Genomic DNA, 22668 nt, shown 5'->3' with positions numbered 1-22668 from the left:
AGTTTTCTTTTCCATGCATCTTTTTCAGTTGGTGCTGCTAGCAAAATACAGAAACTAAAAAAGACTTTATGAAAAACTTTTGGTCATACTGTTATGTGATAATACAATTTATGATGGAAATTGTTTAAACAAATATGCAAAACTGTCTCGTAAAACACCTACACCTATACTGTATACAACAGTTTATTTTGAATACTAAAAATGTAATACTTATTTCATGATTATTTGCTTATTTATTTTAATATTTATTTATTTGTATTTATTAAATTGTCATGTATCTATATTTAATGTTTATTTATCTATTTATTGTGGAATGTATTTTCTTACAGCCCTGCCGTAAATGGGTTCTCATGGATCTTGTCAAAACAAGCATTGTATAAGAACATTCTATTTTAGGTCATGCTGTATGAAACACTTTAACTTTGTTAGATGTTGTTAGAAAATTATGAATAAGAGTGAGATTTCTGAATCACAGTCACAGTCAAATGTGATTTGCCATTCAGTGAAAATCAGTTTTAAATGCCTGCTAAATAACTCTTTCTTTGTCTCTTTCTCTCTCTCTCTCTGTCCAGGTTGGAGACAGAAACAGCTCAGTGATGTCTCTGAATACTCTGTGCTGCGGAGTGCGGGTGGTGATCAAATCCAGAACCTCCAGAGATTCGCCTTTGACACACCATCTCCGGTATAAATATACACATATTTATACCTGCACACTTACTTCATTAGGTGTATAGCCTCAAAACTAGTGCAATTGAATCGCTCACCAACCCTGTACAAATTTCTGCCCAGTCAAATAAAATACAAGTTAAACTTGTGTTGAACCCGGAACATTCCTACAACAATGCCTTATGTGTTTTCGTCTGTTCCAGAGAGGTCTATATCACACTGACACTGTTGACTTTGGTGACCACCCTCCAGAGGTTGACAGCCCACTGTGGGTGGGTCTTAATCAAGTTCCTCCCACACCAGCATTTCCTGTGACACCCCCCAGTCCATATGGTAAGGCTGACACAGTGTTTAATGTTTGTTATGCCTCACAATTTCAGTCTTATGTAATCTTTTTAATGTAGTCTTTTTTAAAGATATCATAGCACCCTTTTGTGGTCATTTATGAAAAAATATAGTGTAGTACTAAAGTAATACCTTTACCACAATGTAACAGTATTCTCAGAATTCCACAATCAGGGAGCAACAACAGAAAAAGCCATATCACCCTTTTGATTTTAATCTAGTTTTATGAACAAGGAGCACCATCTAGTTAGATGATCTCAATCTTCTAGCATTTTGTTGAAAAACCAAAAGGTCAGGATTGGCACTGAGAAATACCTGTATATAGCAAATAAAAAAATATGTGATGACACAAATGCATGAATTACGGTATCCGTGTCTGTAGTAGTACGAATCGATTTCAATTTGGAGATAAGTCGGTAGAAGCCAGCCTTAACAACACTGGTAACCTGCTTATGAAGTACTAATGCAAGATTAGAATAACACCCAGGTTCTTAACACGATCAGAAACGCTTGACGAAATAGAGGCTAGCCTACTTGGTCTCCTGGGTGGCAGAAAGAGATCCAAAAACAACACACTCTGTCTTTTTAGGGTTAAGATGGAGAAAATGACTGGCAACCAGGCTTTCTCCTCATCAAAGCAATGTACTTGTGAACAAAATTGAGACCCAATTGGATCGAGTGAAAAATATAGTTGTGTATCAACAACATGTAAATGTTACAAAATGTTGTATTTATGAAAGATTGAGCCTAATGGACATATATACAATGAAAATAAAATTGGTCCAAGGATAGAACCCTGTGGCACAACACTACTTAATGTGCTTAAATGTCGTTTTCTCCTCACAGTGAAGAGTGCACTTGACTTCATCCCTTCAAGACCTGGTTCTCAAACCAGTAGACACTACATGAGCTCTCCAATATGGCAAGGTAATCAGGTACCATAGTGGCTACATCCTTATGCTACTTCCTTTTACTTAAGCAAAATTATGTCTGCATCTACATGAGAGGATGAGAATGTGTGCGAATATCGTTTTGTGTATGTCTTTGGTCAATCCATTCAAGGAAAGAATTCAACTGTAATTTGCACAAATTTGACCTTTAAAAACGGTCCCCTGTAGCAAAGTTTGTCTTGCTGCTGTCACAAAATCTGTGCTGCTCAAAATAACTCTGCTACAGGATGTGGACCTCTGGGTCAGGATGCATACTTCCTCTAAACCTGGCCATTCAGTGCTTTGGGAACCTGGAACTGGGTGCTTAGAATTAACCCTTAAATTATACTTCAGTTTTGACGCGAACGCTTACAGTATGCATACATGTAAACACACAGCCTTTTAAAGTACATTCCATTTCATATTTTGCACAAACACAGACGCTCTCGACACGTGCACTAGAAAGTTTCATCCTTGTCTATTGTTTGCATTATTTATCTCCAGAAGTTAGTGATAAAATGTTACAGCTATCTCTTAACCCCCTCACACAATACTTTGCTTATCGTCTATTGTTCTTGCGATCTCCAGTAGCTTGTTGTTGTTGTTCTGTCTCATCCGTATCTTTTTTCACTGTGAAACAACTGCCCTTTGTCGAGCAACTAATTAGCACAAAAAATAAATAATTCACGACACATACTTGAGCCAAGCGTCTGATGGCGAAATGTGAACTCAGTTTAGACACACTGTAGCATAAACGTAAAAATGAAAGGAAGCTCTTTTTTTTTTACCAGTCAATTCCATATTTGTTAAACTTATGCAAAAAAGCAACAAAAAAAAAGGATAAATATTTAGCATAGTTGAAAACATCATCACTTTCACAAAAACCGAGACAAAGATTCAAATATCACTCATAAAAAAATCATTCCATCGTCAGTTATGTAACTTTTAATGAGGGAAATACTATTGCCTGATTAAATCTTAATGAGGAGGCACAGGAAAACGGTAGAATACTGGGAAGAAAAGATAGATTGCAAGAGCTATGGAGACCGGATTATGTCACATTATATTACAACATACCTCACAGATCCAAAAAGACTATTTTATTTGTGGATTTTTGTTGCCCCTTTTTATAATATACATTTTACTTTTTACTGTATAAATAACATTGATAGATAGACAAATTCTCAGCTACAAACTGAAGTCATAGCATTAAATGTTTTTTTTACAATTAAATAATATATAATCTTTAAGTCCGAGTACCTGTCTAATAGTCCAATTTTGGTCATTACAAGATTCCTTAGTTTCATTATACAGTTTATTGTTTTAATTATTTTCATTTAAAATACTAATTTATTTCATTATCACTATGTTTAACACATCCGGCCTTCAACAAGTTGGCCCCGAGGACTAAGGATGTTGTATGTTTTAATTTCCTGATGTGGGAAGATTTGAAGGTTATGTAACTTCAGTCTATCTATGTTTTAGTGTCTAAATAAACAGGATAAAATAGAAGCTCTCACAGCCAAACTCTCACTGACAGACAAATGCAAATATTTACACAGACTTTTGAGGGGGAAGGAAGTAAAAAGCACTGCCCCTTTAAATGTATTTATGTGCTACAGTGGCTGAGGTCACATTAGGTACGCTACAGTGTGATAAAGGGGACACAGGAAAAGTATTTTTTCATAACAATCAAAATATGATTTTTTTTTCCTTAGCAATTTAATTAGATTAGATATAAAGTTAAATTTAGCTGGGAATTTTGTCTATGATTTAAGAGCTTTTTCCCCCCTTTATGTGTTCTTGTGAGTTGTTTGAAAATGTTATTTATTTATTTGTATATACACTACTGTTCAATTTTTGTAAGTGTCTTTGAAAGAAATCTCTTATGCTCACCTTAAGGCTGCATTAAAAATACCCAATTTATTTAAAACAGAAATCTTTTGTAAGAATGTAAACATCTTCACAGTGAATTTTGATCAATAATGCATCCTTGCTGAATAATTCTTACTGAACAAAACCTTTGAACAGTGGTGTATAAAAATATGTAAACATCTTTAAACAAAAATAAATTCACCAGAGAAACCTGGTACTTGAGAATGTGTCTTGGATCGATAATGACGACATATTTTTTTCCCTGTTTTGCATTTCTCTTAATACATTTAATATATTATATAACTGTATTGACTTATAAAAAGTGAAGAATCTAAAGTATGTGTTTGATTAATTTTAGATCATCACATTTCAAAATCCTAAACATTGTTCTTGTAATTTAGATCCGCCCACACACTTTTGAAGTACAGACTTTCTTTCTTTTAGTCTCAAAATGTTTTTTTTTTTTGTTTATTTTGATTCCAGTAGCTTTTGTTCAGTTTGATTTGATCATAAAACCTCTTTAAATTAAGTTAGATCGATCAATTTTCTGCCAAAGGAACAAAGTCATACACGTAGTCTTTGTCATGTAAAGATAAAGATGCTTGCATGTTTTTACTCCAAAACAAGCCCAAAATACAGATGAGGAAAATGACTGTTTTGCATAGAAGCAGATGTTGAACATAAGGGAGTCCATAAAAGGACATCCTCACCCCTGACCCCAGCGCTGCCGTTTGGTTAGGTGAAACAGACTGTGAGAGTTTGCGGAGAACAATGCTTGAATGGCCTATCAAAGGCAGGAGAGCACTCATGAACTCATATGCTAATGAAGCCATGGGGGTCTTTCACTGCCTTTCTGCCTCATGCCAGTTGGGGGCAGTCATCCTCCCTCCCTCCCTCCCTCTTCCTTTCCTTCAGCCCTCCCCTTCCCTTCCTCCCTCCCTCCTTAAGGCTGGAGTCAGTCAACCAGTCCTGCTGGAAGAATGACGTGAAGTAGTTTTCCATCTGGGGTTTAACAGAATTCCAAAATCTCAATGACTTCATTCAGGCTAGACACAAATGAGTAGAGAGAAAGAGAGAGAGGAAGGGGACAGAGTTAGATAGAACAGCAACTGTGTGACGTGCAGCCCATGGTCAGTGTTTGTGCCGGGAAGCAGACAGCACGAGAGAGAGAGAGAGAGAGAGAGAGAGAGAGAGAGAGAGAATGTGAGGTGGAATAAGTGACAAAGCAGGCAACGGTACAGACTGGGGCCATGAAAGAGTGACACTGGGAAACAAAGTAAGCGTGCAGGAGCGTCAGGACGCAGCAGTGACCGGCAAGTCCAGCTAATAATCTGTGGATGAGTCTCTTATGAGGAACAGTTCAGCATGACTGCTTCTCTAGGTATGCAGGAAAAGACTTTTTGGTGTGTGTGTTTGTGTGTGTGTGTGTGTGTGTGTGTTAGCATTTGCCTGTGTGTTTGTATGCTAATACCTCAGCCATTTGCTGTATCCATCTCTGGCAGACTGTAATTGTCTTCTTGTCAGCATGAAGTCTATGTGTGAACATTCCCCTCACTATATGGAGAAGACTTTCTCTTCTCTTCTCTTCTCTTCTCTTCTCTTCTCTTCTCTTCTCTTCTCTTCTCTTCTCTTCTCTTCTCTTCTCTTCTCTTCTCTTCTCTTCTCTTCTCTTCTCTTCTCTTCTCTTCTCTTCTCTTCTCTTCTCTTCTCTTCTCTAATTTTTTATTACATCTTTAGTATACTGAAAATCATTTTTTTATTACTTTATCAGTCTTGATTTATAGTAAAAACATGTAAATATCCTCTTTAATGGAAATTGTATTTATGACATGAAGAATTGTTTTCAGAGAAAGTATCTTTATCAAGCACAAAATATTTCTCGTTTCATCATATATTATTTAATGCAATCAAGTGTATGCTTAACAAATGAAATAAATCTGCCAATACCCAGGGTAAAATACCTGGGTAAAAATAATAAAAAAAATAACCAGCAAAATGACCAATTGAACTTGAATTGATCTTGTTATGAGGATGTTTAGATTTTTTTTTTTACTGGACAACGAGGCACAAATACTGATTCAAATTCAATTTCATGTGTTCACAGTACATGCTTGATGTACATCAAACTGCTGAGATGGCAAAAAAAGGCCAGTGGTTTTCATTTGAAGAAGACGCGTGTGTGTGTGTGTGTGTGTGTTTGTGTGTGTACGCACGGTTTGTGCACTTTTAGTTTGTTTGTATGTGAATGTTTCCTGTTTCAGCCCTTGGACACTTTGTCTGAAGACCTTAATTGGTTATTTGCATTGCAAAAACTTTACTGATAAAGACAAACACATTTAAAGCCCCAATATTTGAGCTTGGACTACACTATATTTTGTTGGTTCTGTCAGTGTTTGGCATTCCTCGTGTGCTTCCTCACAAACAGCAGAGCACTACTTTACCCGTGGGGTGTTTTGTGGAAAACATCTTGCTTTCACTCTTTTCTAAAGCTCATTTACACATGACTTGTCCTGTAATTTACCTCAGATTGGTGATTTAAGCTTTGCCACTTTCTCATCAGGCCTAGGAGATTTATCAAGCAACCGTGGGAGGTACTAAAACAAAAAGAGATAGATGTGGTGCTCTTGTCGTGAGTGGATGTGTGTAGTAGTGAGCACTTAGATGGAGATGGAGTGGAGACAGTGGACACTATTCTTCTCTGTCTCTGGACAAAAGACAGCTTTGTGTGGGCCTGTGTCAAAATGAATGTGGACGAGGAAAGAATGTGTTATGTAATCAGGTCAGTTTGAACTGAAATTCATTTCATTGGAGCTTGAGAATGAAAAGCATGCAACCAAATTATCCAAAGCAAACATTTTTGGTTTGTTTATTACTGTTCTTTTACTAGGATATGACACAATTTGACAGAATATGAACAAAGGCAACACTGAATGGAGCAACAAAACATTTTAAATACTGCATAAACTGTGCTTATTACAAAAGTTGCAAATGTGATAAAAAAGGTGATAAAAATAGTGAAGAAACTAAAAGAAATGGTGGCCAGTTATAGTATCTACAATTTGACACCTCCATTTCATAATTGAATTAAAAATGTAAAAAATGACAGGATCTAAAATACTTTCCCTTAAATAATTACAAATATATTTAATATTAATATTTAAATATATAGCAGTAGAAATATTTTAATTTCCTTTCAGTAATGTTATAAAAACAATAAAGTTATAAAAATGAATACAGCACCTAATATGAAATACTTTCCCTTAAGTAATTACATTATAAAATAATAAAAAAACATCTAATGTTAAATATTATTTTCCTTTATTTTAGCTTATTGTAAAAAATAATAGAATATACAAATAATACAGCATATACTATGAAATACTTTACCTTAATTACAATCTAAAATTATATTAATATAAATTAAAATAATAATTGAATATTAAAACCAATATATTATATAACATTAAACTTGCTTTTATTTATATTATAAAATAATAACACTGTAAAAAGTTGTGTGATCAAAAAATTGACAACATAATGCTTTTACTTTGCTTAAACTCATCAAAATAAGTTACATTTTTTACCTTTTTATGTTATACAAGATTCAATTCATTTTTTTTTAAGTCAGTTTAATGTAAAGTTGAAATGACGTAAACATCCAAGTTGATTATATAAAGATTTAAGGCAGCAACTTTTTTGTACAGTGAATCTTTAAAAATGAACATTCATATAAATGCATGATGTCAGAAAAACAAAATATTGTCCGAAGCATATTGTCAAATAATGTGATTTATGTAAGAAAGGGACATTTTGGATTCACACTACTAGTTCAGCAGATCTCTGAATACTTCTTGTCAGATTAATTTGGGTTCCTTTATTGTGAGTCACAAATGAATGGCTGTTAGTTTGATTGATTGATTGATTGCATGTGTTGAGTGTGTATATTGCCATATTAAGACCACAAATGGACTGAAACACTCCTTAGCTATGCGCTGAATACCTATACGCAGTGAAAAAGTGTTATTTTTGGTCTGCGTGTTTTGACGCTGTTGTGCAGAATGTCTAGTGGACGAGTCTTTAATACAGCAAAGAAATCATGTGCATGTGGTCATGAAGGCAGGAAGCTGTCTCATATAAAGCTCAAATAAGAGCTAAATCTTATTACAGGCATTTAAGACCATGTATAATAGAGCTGAAGTAATGCCTTTGACTGGACAGTATTTAATTCCCCTGTGTTGGATTCTCTCTCTCTTCTCTCTTTTTATTTCCCCCCTCCACACATTCTCTATCTAGCTTTGCAGCTTTGATCACAACAGCTGGACATTTTTCAACTTGGCTCACTGCGTGTGTGTGCGTGCATTCCTCCTTTGAATGGCGAGTTTGTTAAGTCCGTAAAACTGAAGTCGTCCTTTGTCTCACTGGCATGCGGGAGATTTAATCCTGAAAGAACAGACATACACACAAACACGCTTAGACACACTTTTATCGCCCTTCTCTTTCATTTGCCAGCCAAATTCCCAACTCCCAACTGTAAGATGCTGATATGACATGTTAATATTGATAAGGCTTATACTTTCAGCATGACTGCATTTAATGTTAAACAGTCTGATGCTCTCCTTTTTTTTCTCTTATACTCTTTTCATTCATTTGGAGATTACATGGAATATTAGTACTTTTCAGTGTTATTTTAGTATCATTGCTGTATTTTTAAAGTTTTTGTAATATTAATATTAGATTTGATTTTTCTGGTTTGTTTTTATTTTAGTTACAGTTTTAGTAATTTTGTGGTGTGTTTTAGTCTTTTTGTAATGTCTATATAGTTTTTATTAAGTTTTAATTGATTTGGTTTTAGTTATTTTAGTACTTCGATGTATAAATAAAAGAAAGTTTAATATTAAATGATGAATTGCTTTTAATATTCAATTACTATTTTATATAATATTATTAATTTTAAAATATGTGTAATATAATTTAGGTGAAGTAATAAACATTAGATGTTTAATTTATTCAATTGTTTTTATAAGGGAATTATTTTTTGTATTTTCTGATTTCTTGTTAAGTTTTAGTAATTTTGCTGCATATTTTTTTGTCTTTTTTTAATGTTTATAGTTTTACTTTATTTGATTTTAGTTATTGTAGTACTTCAACTTAAATTAAATTAAAATGAGAAATATTGCCTAGGCAATTAGCCGAAATAAAATAAATGTGTGTGTATATATATATATATATATATATATTTTATTTCAGTTAATGTTTGTTATTTCAAGTAATGAAAATGTTTTGTATCGTCTGAGTTTGAACTAAATAAGTGAACTGCAAAAAAAGCTAAAAAATAAGTAATTTCCTTATCCGTCCCTTAAATAATTTAATCAAAAATATATAATATCAAAAATGCTAAATCATCTAATATTAAATATTACCTTAAATAATTACATAATAAAATAAAAAAAACAGCATTAATATTAAATTAATGTATTATTTAAAAAAAAAAAAATATTACAGAAAATATATTAAAATAATACTGCAATATTTGAGACACTTTCTTTGAGTAAGAGGCATGTGGGGTCATTTGTGAATTGTTTGGCTCTTCAAAACTGTTTTGTGATGACATGTTGTACCCTCTCCTTTCATCCCAGAGTACTGAGCTGGTCTCCGAACTTGGGTTTTGAAAGCTTGAATAGCTAGAAGCATCTGCATTCACATACATTTTGGTATGTTTTGAGCCTTAAAGTATCATTTATCTTCTCAATGCAGAACTGGGACGTCTGATGTCTTAAATTCAGTGCTGCTTCATTTTAGACCCTCAGGCCTATCTCTTCTTCCTGGAAGGGTCATCCAGATCTTCTTTTCTCTTCTCTTTGAAGGACTGGTGTAGTTCAACAGATCATTGACCTCTTGGCCCACCGGATGGTGCGATCCTCATGTGACCCTGACATCTGTTGATGTCGTCCGCTGGGATGCCTTTCTGCTTCATTTTAATCCATTTTCTGTACTTTTCCTGCAAGTCCAGGCTGGTTTTGTGCTCATCTTGCAGGTGGACCAGTATGCTTTTCAATTGGAAAAAAGTTAACTAGGAGGCTAGAGGAAATGGTTCTTCCAGTTGACGTTGATTGATAAAGGAAGCCTGGCCGGTTAAGCTTGTTATGAAGCCTGGTGGGACACCAGAGAACCAACATCCCATGCTGACCACCTGCATCCAGAACACAACATGTGCTGGTGACCAGTTTCCATCAGGGACAAGCAGACCAGATGAATCTCTGGGAAGCAATTTTGGGAATTCCTGCGTCTTGGGAATGAGTTTTAGGGTTTTCGCGGTGGTCTATTTTGGGAACGCTTTAGACTCTTCTGCCTCCAGATGTTGTTTGTGTATTTGTTTATGTGTTTATGTATTCTTAGTTACATTTTCAAAGACAGCATCCCCTTGACAACGTATCATATGATGTGGTTAGGGGTGCGGTCATGGCTGAAGAAGAAGCTATCATGATGCTTCGGTATATGTTTGATTGGTAAATGTCTGTTGAAAGAAAACATTCATGGGGAATCCAACATAAAAGTCTGTAGCTAATGCCATTTTGTCTAATTATGGAATGGATTGTTACTTTGGGACTGTTGGGTAAATTTGCAAAACATCAGCTCTGCTTCTCTGTTGGAGTTACATAAAGTAACCAATACCAATAAAGTAACCAAGGACCAAAAAGCTCTGCCATATATTTATTTATTTTCTCAGGATTGTACAATTTCCATCTCATGAACTGCTTGTTTTTTTAACTTCATCTTTGAAGATAAGTTTAGCCTGCAAAATGTAAATACAGTGGTCAACATTTGAAGTGGATCAAAACCTCTTGTCTTAGGAAAATGTTCAAATGAGATAAAGCGTTGTTGAAAATTATAATGTGATAAAATAAAATTCTGTATCAAATTTATAGGCAAGACAAGTAGTTTGTTTAGGCATGGTTTGTTGGGAAATTACAAACCTGCGCACACATATTCAAACGAATTTAACTATAGAATCAATTTTTAATGCGCATGTGAACGCCATCAGGTCACAGGTTCGCGTTTAAAGTCTGTTTAGAGAGAACGCCGTCGTCTTAGTGGCCCCTAATTTGACAACAAATGATAATTTTGCTGGAAGTGAATCAATCAAAACCAACTTTAGCTGGAAATAACATTATTCAAAAATCACTATAAAGCCAAACAATCTCTGTTACCGTAAATTGTATGTTTATCTCTGTAAAGCTGCTTTGAAACAATCTCCATTGTTAAAAGCGCTATATAAATGAAGATGACTTGACTTGACTTGACTTGAACTACTGTAGATTTGTTGAGTTTTCTTGGATCTAGAAATTAAAACGTAATACACCTCATTTTCTAACTAATGCTTATAAGACCATCACAAGATGCAATTTTTAATAAAACGGCTGATATAAGAAAACAACTTAACTTGTGATTGTTGTGGTTTATTATTGAAGTTTTGAACACATACATGCTGAATCTAGTCATTTGTCTGGGAGCAATGGGTAAAAAAAAAAATGAATGCACAGGTATTAATGTTTGATTCTGCTAACTGCTTTTTGAAGCTATAATAGCATTGTTATTTATTTTTTCTTCATATTTAATTACGGGTAAGGTCAAATAGGATTTACCACAAAATTAATTTGATTATATCCAGCCAGTTTTCAGACAGAGAGGGAGGGAGCAGGAGACAGACAGAGAGGCATTCCTCCAGGGTCCCTCCCCTGTGGTTTGTTATGTGCACAATCTGAAGAATGCGTGTGTATGGGCTTCTGCCAAACCCACAATCCCAGCTCCCATACAATGATCTATCCAATAATACCACTTGATTTATTACCTGGATTTGCCAACTAGTAGCTGGTTGCACAGCGCAGGTCTTCAAATATTTTGTGGGCGTGCAAGACATTGCTCATACTGAATGGAATCTTCTTGAAGAAACTGGATGAAGGTGTGTGTGTGTGTCAGGTATGCACTACGTTATGGGGACAGAAAGATGGCAATATCCGAAATCCTTGTCCTTGTGGGGACATTTTTTAGTCCCCCTGAGACAAAACTGCTTTTAAATCATACTGTGATGAGTAGGTTTAGGGTTAGTGTAAGGGTATAGAACATACAGTTTGTACAGTATAAAAAACATAATGTCTATGGAGAGTCTCCATTAAACATGTAAACACAATGTGTGTGTGTGCGCTCTTGGTCTTGGAATTGGGTTCAGGTCTTAAAATTCCTTTTGTGTTTTGTTTTTTCTTAGAGTCACGAGGTTACGTCGACAGCATGACGCACACATCTATGTCATCCGACGGAGAGCTCTTCCACTCTGATGTCACAGGAAGTCCCGCCTCCTGTCAGAGGATGTTTGGATCCATGCACTCTATCTCCACCCCCAGCCCATTGGTCAACACAGACAGGTAATGACTGTCAAACAACAGCAACCAATAGGGATGCATTATATATCAGTATATCAATATTGGCTATTGATTGTATTGGATATTTTATTGTGCATGTTCATTTCACATTCAGATTACTCAAAGAAAGTTATTATTTTAAAACGCTAAAAATGTATTCATGCTGTTAAATGTAATCTTAAACCATCTCAAAATGAATATCCATTTTTCATACTGTACATTATAATGGTGTGATGGTAGTGTACTCGCACAAACAAACAAACAAACACACACACACACACACACACACACACACACACTTGGCCAATCAGTATCTGTCCAAATTTTATCATTGCTACATTTTGTAACAGTCAAATCAAAACCTCTCTTACACAACCGAAGTAAAATCTGGCATTTCAGTTGCATGTGTGGTCACTGGTCACATTATTGTGTATCTAGTCTATATTTAACAATAAGGGCTTGACATTAACTTTTTTGCTCACCAGCCACTGTGGCTAGTGGTTTTCAAAAGTTACTAGCCATTCAGCATTTTCACTGGCCACAATTTTTACATCGATACCACAGGGAAAAACCGCCATATACAGTAGTCAACATTTGAAGTGGATCAAAACCTTTCATCACAGGGCAACTTTGATGAACTTTTTTGATCCACTTCAAATGTTGACTACTGTAGATATTTTTAATATTATCTCATAATTTGGCAATCTGTATATCAGGCTACTGTCACTTTAAGACCTGACACACGGACCCATTATACTGTTTTATATAGCCAATATAATTGTCTTTATCTGCACGCACTTTGGGTGTGAGCACAAAATCTGTGGGAATGTGTCAAATTAAAGCAATCCCTCGCCAAAATTCAAGCCCTGTAACACACCAACAATATTCATCCGGAGCAAATTAAACAAGCAAGTAAAGGGACACGGGTTTGTGTGTCAGAGATATTAGAGAGCGAGAACGCGCACCTAAATTGTGTACCCTGCCGAAGAGTTTCAGATATTTCAGTATCGGGTTAGGATCAATATTTTTGACAACACTAGATAGTTTATTATTTCATATGCCTTTTAAAAAAAACTACAATTGCTAAATGCATATTATATCAAATTCAACCCGCCAAAGTGGCTAGTAGAAGTGACTGCGTTACACGCCACCGCTGAAATCCACCCGCATTTGGCGGGTTGGCGGGTGTTAATGCCAAGCCCTGTTAACAATGTATAAACACCCGGTAGGGTGTGTTTGTCTACGTACATGATATGTAAAAGATAACCCTGTGCTGTGTTCTTTTTTCCTTGCAGCCCCACTCCAGCTCATTGCTGGTTAGAAGGTGGATCCAGCACCCCCTTGAGTCACTACACACCCCAACCCTCCCCACCCCTCACCCTCTCGGCACCCAACTCCCACAGCTCCCCTCGAGGAGCTCCCCGCAGCCTGACCTCGTCTCTGGATGTGGGAGGACTGGAGAGCAGCTTGCTGGAGGCTGTGGAGGGTCTTGAGGCTCTGGGTCTGGATGTGGCTCTACCTCCACATCTGCCCCTGAAGAGACGTGGGACGGAGGGCTCGGAGACCATGTTGAGTTTCCCGCTCAGCAGGAGTGCTGTCAGCACGTCCTATGCCAGTCACAACACCTCGCCTACCAGATCTACACCGAGTCCAGGTGAGTGGCGTGCCTGTCTGCAAGCACACACACACACACAGCCAGATTCAGATTTAAAATATGTGGCGATATTCTTATTTGCAGATTTCATGGCCAGTAAACCGGAAAACGTGAAGTTTGTTCAGGATACATCAAAGTTCTGGTACAAGCCGGATATCTCGAGAGACCAAGGTAACAGTATTAGATCATCAGTAGGACTTAGTTGAAGGTAGAACTCATGTTAAATATGAGTTGAACAAAATTGAGACTGAGACTATGCATTACCATTCAAAAGTTTGAAAGAGGTCTCTTATGCTCACCACAGCACCACATTTATGTGATCAAAAACTGTTTTCTATTTGAATATATATTATAATATGTCATTTAAGCTGAATTTTCAGCATCATTACTCCAGTCTCAGTCTAATATGCTGATTTGCTGCTCAAGAAACATTTATTACTATCATCAATGTTGAAAACAGTTGTGCTTAATATTTTTCCCCTGCATTTTTTGATAAATAGAAAGTTCAGAAGAACAACATTTATTTGAAATTGAATTTTTTACTGTCACTCTTGATCAATTTAATGCATCCTTGCTGAATTAACCAAAAATTACCAAACAGCCCCAAGCTTTTGGACGATGGTGTAAGTACAATCTGTTTAATATTGCATTCACTCATAAGGGCATCGATCACTTCTTATGTTGTCTAGAGTTGACCACTGAAAATGTGTAGAAAGATGATTTTCAATGTTTGTTTGCTGAATATGTACACTGAAGTTACTTCTGTCCCTCACAGCCTTGTTTTTACTTGCTACTTTTTTTAAGCAGACTAAAGTCTGACAGATGTTTTCAATCATATTAAGCAATGGAAATTCCTTTTTAATTCCTTATAGTAAATCAATTGGTTCAGATGGAGTTCTGTTTATTGGAGTTATATGTAAATTGATCAATTGATTACTCTCAAAGTCTTTAAAAGTGGATCTCAAAGTAGTTTCCATCACTGCAGTGCCCTGGTTTATAAGCGTTACATCCTCTTTGCTTCTTATATGACTGAATAATACATGTGTTTTTTTGCTGTAGCTATTGGCATTCTCAAGGATAAAGAGCCGGGCTCCTTCATCATCAGAGACAGTCACTCGTTCAGAGGAGCTTACGGATTGGCCATGAAGGTGGCCACGCCCCCACCCTCCGTTCTACAGCAAAGCAAGAAAAGTAAGAGAATGCTGCACATTTCTTTTTATGATGACTTATGCTGAACGATGACGCAATTGACTGGGCAAACGCACAACCTGCCCATAAACTATACGAGTTTTAAAACCATATTTTATGTACCTTAACAAGTCCTTGGTGTGGAAAATATCTGACCCTGGTTCCTGGTTTGACAATTCCCTCTTTTTTTCTTTTTTTTTTATGGAAAATTGCAGAATTTATTATAACTGATTTATCCTGCACATCACAATTTTTTTTATTCATGTGCCCTCGTAATCTTAAATCAATATAACTTCCCTTCCCACTTGCAATGACATTCTCTTCTCTTTGACGACGTGTTTTTCGGGCAGGAGAACTTGTCACTCACATGACATCACAGCAATAGCAAACCACAACCATCCAATGATCCAATCTACTGCCTAAATCAAGTCCCGCCCTACATTTTTTCTTGTTTGAGAAACTGTTTCACGCTGATATATGTGACAATAGGGAAGAAAAGCCTATCGCAACTTCTGTTTCATGCAACTTTAAGCACTTTATCTGTGTAAAACAGGTAAATATGAACTGTCCATAGATTCTCTGGCTCTGTTTACAACTGGTATTGAGATGCGTTTTGGTCGATCATATCACAAGTGGACGACGCTAAATACAGGTGTAAAAGGGGTCTAAAACGTTTTGAGCTTGTCCACTCTCGACCACTTCCAGAGCTAGTCGAAAACGCATTTGACCAGATTGCTTTCGTAGTGTAAACACTCATGTGGTCAAATGTGTTCAAACGGCCACAAGAGACCGCCTACTTTAAACATTATGTGCGCTAGCCGGACGGGATTTAAACTTTGTCAGTTTGGGAACAAAGTTTGGTTTGAAGATGAAAAACGTCTTCAAAACGTCTTCAAACTTGAAGTTTGAAAAACGCACAATATTCTCTCACCATTTAACCGCCCATAGTCCCTCCCCTTGAAGAAATCAGGACAGAAGTGGTCGAAAGTAGTGATGGGCGGATCGATCCTAAAGTATCGATACTTCGATACTGACGTGGTATCGAAAAGGATCGATCCTCACATAAAAATATCGATCCAAATGTGTATTTTTTTTACCAGTAATTTTTTATTAATTTAGCACGCAATTCAGTGCGAAAAATAAGCGAATGTTAGCGGGTAATTGTGTAGGATAGAACCTTTTCTCCTAGTCATCTGTATACAAGACGAAACCAATCAATCACAGAGAGTGTTCGATGCTGGTGCTTCGCTGAGCTCACATGCCCAGTGCATTTGGGAAACGAAGCCTTGCTTAGATGTCAGAGAAACAATCGGGAGTTATTTCGCAATAAACAAAACAAAACTGTACATAACGATTTAAAATGTTGACGTCAGTAAGATCTTTTTTATGAAATTAATATTTTTATTCAACAAGGATCGATGCATTAAATTGATCAAAAGTGACAGTCAAGGGTTTTACACTGTTAAAAAAAATCTACTTCATATAAATGCTGTTCTTTCAACTTTGTTCATCAAATAATTCTGCATAAAATGTTTCATAGTTTCCGACAAAATATGAAACTGTTTTCAACATTGATAATAATAAGAAATGTTTCCTGAGCAGCAAATCAGCATATTAAAGTGTAATGATGCCGAAAATTCAGCCTTGATCACATGAATAAATTACAGTTTACTATGGCATAGAAAACAGATAGCCTATGTTAAATTGTTAAATTGTAATATTACAGTTTTTACTAAGAGAAATAAAAATCTTACAGACCCCAAACTTTTGAACAGTAGGCTAGTACTAGTAGGCTAGTACTATAATTAGGGTAGTTTTGTAAAAGTCACTGACTAATTAAAGGGGAGTTGAGAGCACAAATCACAAAATAGGACTAGTAGTCATGAAAACGTGTTCAGATTTAGCATATTAATGATGCATTCACCTCATAAATCATGACACACTGCTCTAGCACAGGAAAGTGCATACAAGTTCAAATGCATGCTTTTAAAATGAAAAAGTATCGGTATCGATATCGGCGATACTGGCCCTGTATTTACTTGGTATCGGATCGATACAGAAATTTGCAGTATCGCCCATCACTAGTCGAAAGTGGACAAAAGAGATGAATTGAAACACCAGGTGTAAACAGGAATGTCTCCCTCGTCTACTTGTGATCCAATCGACCAAAACGCATCTTAAAGGTGAACGAAGTAACTTTTTTACCTTAACCGAACAGCTTTGGAGTCATTGTAATGTTTATATTACTGATTTCGTGTTGCCTGTGAGCCGCAAAACCACCCTTGCAACTTTGGGCCGCCGGCCTCAGTGTTAGGAAGTATCGTGTGATATCAGGTCTCGCGAGGTAACGAATTGCTTTACGGCAAAAAACAGATCTGATAAAATTCTGATAAAATGAGCATCAAACAGAAATAACCCGGCGCCGTATACATGTGGTGTTCGAGGCACACATACAATACAGACTGCCGACAGTTAAACGGCGCGCGCAGCTCTTAAAGGGGCCATACCTTATTTCCACTCGTTACAGCGTCCATCCTACTGAACAGGTACCGGTGTACAGGGGAGAGGATCCGGCCGTGAGTGCGAGCCATCTCCAAGGGGGTAATCCATCGACCGGAAGTTGAAGCCGGCCGGGTGCCGCCATTTTGTAGCAGAACTTCACTTGCGTTAGCATTTCCATTGACTCCCATTCATTTTGGCGTCACTTTGACAGCGAATAACTTTACATCTGAGGCGTTTAAAGACTCCATTTGTCCATTATTTATTTCTAAAGAAACACGACAATGTATAAAGGGCTCCATTACCTTCTATGTTACACTATGGCCCCGTAGAAACAGATTTAGTAAAAATAGGCTAACGATTGCGTCATAACCACTCGACTCTCTGTCGCGCTGTACAGAAGTTACCGTACAGACAGGAGGAGAAGCTCGCAGGCAATCGGGGGGACGTCCCGTCAAGGGAGAAGCCCATAGATAATGAGTCCATAAAAGCAACGGAATACTTACTCCTGCTCACTCACGATAAAGGACTCTTTGCTCAAGTTCCCCGTCTCTGCAAGATTAACGTTGGCAGTTTTCACGCACAGCTACTAGAAGATTAACGTCTGTCAGACAGGTTGCTCACGTCATCAAGCTAAGTTTGAGTCGGTCTGAGTCTGCGCGTCAGGAACGGAAGTTCTCAAAAATCGCTAAAAGTGGGCTTCAACTGTCTCAACTGAGTTCCAATGAGATCGCTCTGTCCATTTCTTTTACTGTCTATGGCCATCTCTGCGTGAGTGCTATTCACGACAGTACAAGTACTCCACAGCGACTCTAGGGGTCGTTGTTTGACAAAAACGGAATTCCTACTTAATGCTGCTTTAATACCAGGTTTAACTGCCTGTACTGGGCAACTCCTTGAATGAATTGCAGTGAAATATTTGATAGACTTTAAGACCCTGAAGAGCTGGACGTCCCAACACTATTGTGTGAGGAACAGCTGAATGAGTGTGAACACAGCTGGAGCGTTCGCTGGAGCCTCCGTAAACATGGTGTGTCTCTCAATCAGAGGAAGGAAGGGGGAGACACACACACACACACACACACACACTGTCCGTCTCCATCTGATTATCATAGTTCTAGATGTCTCTGTAAGAGGGGGTTTCATACAGTATTATTATGCTGTTTTTTAAATTGTTTTCTGTATCATGAGAAATCGCATTTTGAGATAGTTTATTGTACCAAACAAACAAACTCTGATTTCTCAAAGTCTGTCTATCCTCAACATCAGTTACGCTTGTTCGGTGTTCAGAAACTTGACCTGCCCAGTCAGAATGAGGTATTAAGGAGGAAGTAGGATACGTAATGTTGTTCCTAAACTCCTGATTAGAGTAAAATGCAGGAAAGTCTGTCCTTGTGCTGTTGCTGCTCCCCTGTAGATCCCTCTGAAGGATCTCAAAATTAGAAACAAGCAGCCGAAATGCTCTTTATAACAAGATCCCTGATCATTTCAGAGCAACTTTCTCAGTTTGTACGACACATTTCAGTGCATTTCCTATTGCTACTACATACATGTAATTGCTTTGATAATTAAAAATAATTTTACATATGGCATCATTTCCTGTCTCTTTGCACAGTGGGTGATCTGTCCAATGAGCTTGTGCGGCATTTCCTGATCGAGTGCACACCGAAAGGTGTGCGGTTAAAAGGCTGCCCCAATGAACCCTACTTTGGTAAGTATCTGTTGATGTCATTGTCTCCATGGATGTTAATGAGGACTTGAGTGCTGCTATTTAAACCTTATCATTTGCGTGGTCAAGATCTCCCTCTAGTGGCCGTAATCAGGAGCGTCATGCATATTTGTTTCCATTTTCTTTTCACTCATTTGGCGTAGGTTTTTCATTTTGAAAGAAATTAATACTTCTGTTCAGTAGAATGATCAAAAGTGACATTAAAGACTTCTATATTGTTACAAAAGATTTATGTTTCAAATAAATGCTGCTCTTTTGAACTTTCTATTCTTTAAAAAAACACTCTCAAAAAATATATCACACTTTCCACAAAAACATTAAACGGCACAACTGATTTCAACATTTATGATAATAAGAAATGTGTCTTGAGCAGCAAATCAGCATATTAGAATGATTTTTGAAGTATCATGTGACACTGAAGACTGGAGTAATGATGCTGAAAATTCAGCTTTGCAGTCACAGGAATAAATTGCATTTTAAAATATATTCAAATAGAAAACAGTTGTTTTAGACTGTAATAACATTTCACAATATACTGTAGAATAACAGACTTCTAAAAGCATTTAAAAACATTTGAACAGTAGTACATATCCTTTTAAATAAGCAAAATTGCAACAACCGTGCATTGTTGTTGTATGAAAAATATGATGGTAAAACATTTAGCTAAACTAATTAAAAATGTTTCCTGTATGTACAGGAAGTCTCACAGCTTTGGTGTGTCAACATTCAATCACACCCTTGGCTTTACCCTGCAGACTCATCATACCAGGCAGAGGTAAGTAAAGTTATTAGTGCGTGTCTGCATGTCTTTTTTTTTCTAGTGTTTCTGTACTAACTGGATAGGCCCTTTTTCTTTTAGACCCTCTAGAAGAGTTAAATGAATCTCCAGCACAAACATCTACAAACTCTGCAGCAGAGCTACTTAAACAGGGGGCAGGTAACTGAATATTTGTGTGCATGTTGAATTTGATCACTGTATAGGAAATGTGTTTCATGTGCTAATGTGTATGTGTGTTGTTCAGCGTGTAACGTGTGGTTCCTGGGCAGTGTGGAGCTGGAGTCTCTGACAGGAGTTCAGGGTGTTCAGAAGGCCACCACTGTGATTTGCAGTATGGATCCACCAACCACATCCACTGTTGTTCACTTTAAAGTGTCTGCACAGGGAATCACCCTCACAGACAACCAGAGGAAGTGAGTCTCTCTCTCTTTGTTTCTGTTTCTTAATTCATATTTTATGGTCAGGTGGGTTTTTAGTGATAATGTAATGCCATCATTTAAATGAAATCAGCTTCAACATTATTCAGAGATGTTTGCTATTTTGAAAACTAGTTTTGGTAATGCTGTGTGAAATGTTTTGTCCCATGTCTCATAATCAGCTGTTGTTTTGTGTATAATTTGTTTTTGTCATTTTTAGAACTTTTTGTAAGACTCTTATGCTCATCAAGGCTGCAATTATTTGATCAAAAATAATAAAAACGGCAATATTGTGAAATATTACAATTTAAAATATAACTGTTTTCTATTTTAATGTACTTTAAAATGTAATTTATTCCTGTGATGTCAAAGTTGAATTTTCAGCATCACTACTCCAGTCTTCAGTGTAGCTAAACATGATTTGGTGCACAAGAAACATTTCTTATTATTATCAATGTTGAAAACAGTTGTGCTGCTTGATATTTTTGTGGAAACTTTTTTTTTTTTTTTTTTTCAGGATTGTTTTATGAATAGAAAGAGAACTATTTTGTAATATTATAAATGTATATAGGTATGGTGATTGTTATTTCACCAAGTGCAACATTCCAATCAACCAATCAGATTTGAGGGACAAGTTTAGAGTTTATGTCAAGTTTAGGCTTACAACCAGGGTTAGGTGCGTCTACATCAGTGTTATTAACTTAACTTAACTTCACCTATCACATCCCCTTTAGGGATAATTTATGGGTAGGGTTAGGTTTAGAGTAGGGTTAGAGACTACATTTTCGGAAACAAAACATGTTGATCCTGGAACATCCTATTTGGCAAAATCACGGTGACCAATGACCATACATTTACCATACAAAAGGGCCTATACATGCATACAATGTAGTTTTTACTTTGTGTTTCCAGATTGTTCTTCAGGAGACACTATGCTGTCAACACAGTGATATTCTGTGCCCTGGATCCTCAGGACAGGAAGTATGTAACACACACACACACACACACACACACACACACACACACACACACACGTTGGGCTTCCATGTTTCATGCTTTCCATAGACCTAATGATTTTTATACTGTACAAACTGTATATTCTACGTTTTCAAAAACGTCACCTTAGTATGATTTATAAGCTGTTTTATAAATTGTTTAGTATGTTTATTTGGCAATTTGAATTATTTAATTCAACATTTATTTTTTAAATTGGATTTTTGTGGGATTATCTGACATCTCAACTGATCTGTTCACAGATGGACACGAGACGGCTGCACAGCTGCAAAGTGAGTCCCAATCTCAGTTTTGTAGTAGTGCTAGTTGTGTATTTGAGTAAACGCGCTCCTTGGACATTTATTCATTGTTGTGCGTGTGTGTGTGTGTACAGGATCTTTGGCTTTATTGCGAGGAAAAGCGGAAGCAGCACAGAGAATGTGTGTCACCTGTTCGCCGAACACGACCCCGAGCAGCCCGCCAGCGCCATTGTCAACTTTGTGTCCAAGGTGATGATAGGCTCTCAGAAGACCAAATAGAAAAAAAAAACATACACAGAGACTCTGGCGGATGGAACTGAGTCACAGACACACTGAGAACACCCTCGACTTCAAATGTAGAAGACCAAAACATACTCGGTTTTGCTACAGTTATGTGATCAGTTCCACTTGCTGATGGTGTTGAGAAGATGAAACATCAGTATTGTAATGGATGAAACTTCTCCGTTATTTGGACAAAATGGGGCATCGCTAAACTTCATGGGGACCGGGAACAAATTTATAGGTGGACCTTAATGGCCGACCCTTTTCACAAGTCCCAGGACAACATTCCTGATGACCGTTACTGAGGACGTCTTTGAAATCCATGCAGTACTGTTGCATCACGTGACACGTCCAGTAGGGGGCGCCACACTTCTTTAGCTCACTCTCGAACTGCCATAAACAGAGTCTGCTCAAAGGAGTTGAAAGCCTAAGGGGGAAAATGACTTAACAGTTGTTGTTTTTTTATTATTATTATTATTTTAGCTGCCTAGAAGAGTTTTTTGGAGTTTCGTTTGCAGTATTTCGGAGGTCCCTGTTTTTTTTGTTTGTAAATAATAATGATGGAGGTGTAACTAGATTAATTTGTGTCTGGGCACATACGTACATCCACAAGATGTAGACCAAAGAACATTTTGCA

General features: G+C 36.9%; 1 protein-coding gene across 2 annotated transcripts in view; it reads left to right on the top strand.

The window, feature by feature from the left end:
- Nucleotides 1–22325, top strand: part of si:ch211-191a24.3 (tensin-3) — a 51934-nt gene extending 29609 nt beyond the window's left edge. For both annotated transcript variants that reach the window (XM_056262811.1, XM_056262810.1), the window contains exons 14-27: nucleotides 573–682; nucleotides 870–999; nucleotides 1858–1938; nucleotides 12079–12235; nucleotides 13528–13886; nucleotides 13971–14057; nucleotides 14946–15077; nucleotides 19189–19284; nucleotides 20000–20077; nucleotides 20162–20239; nucleotides 20325–20493; nucleotides 21409–21477; nucleotides 21753–21782; nucleotides 21884–22325. In XM_056262811.1, the coding sequence (XP_056118786.1) occupies nucleotides 573–682; nucleotides 870–999; nucleotides 1858–1938; nucleotides 12079–12235; nucleotides 13528–13886; nucleotides 13971–14057; nucleotides 14946–15077; nucleotides 19189–19284; nucleotides 20000–20077; nucleotides 20162–20239; nucleotides 20325–20493; nucleotides 21409–21477; nucleotides 21753–21782; nucleotides 21884–22028 (1721 nt within the window). In that variant the 3' untranslated portion in view covers nucleotides 22029–22325. The remainder of the gene's footprint in view (nucleotides 1–572; nucleotides 683–869; nucleotides 1000–1857; nucleotides 1939–12078; nucleotides 12236–13527; nucleotides 13887–13970; nucleotides 14058–14945; nucleotides 15078–19188; nucleotides 19285–19999; nucleotides 20078–20161; nucleotides 20240–20324; nucleotides 20494–21408; nucleotides 21478–21752; nucleotides 21783–21883) is intronic.
- The last annotated feature ends 343 nt before the right edge of the window (nucleotides 22326–22668 follow it).

Source organism: Rhinichthys klamathensis, unplaced genomic scaffold (assembly GCF_029890125.1).
Source record: "Rhinichthys klamathensis goyatoka isolate OS25496 unplaced genomic scaffold, OSU_Roscu_1.1 h1tg000196l_1, whole genome shotgun sequence".
Classification (NCBI taxonomy): domain Eukaryota; kingdom Metazoa; phylum Chordata; class Actinopteri; order Cypriniformes; family Leuciscidae; genus Rhinichthys; species Rhinichthys klamathensis.
The sequence above is the reverse complement of the archived record's forward strand: the minus strand, read 5'-3'. Positions and strand labels throughout refer to the sequence as shown.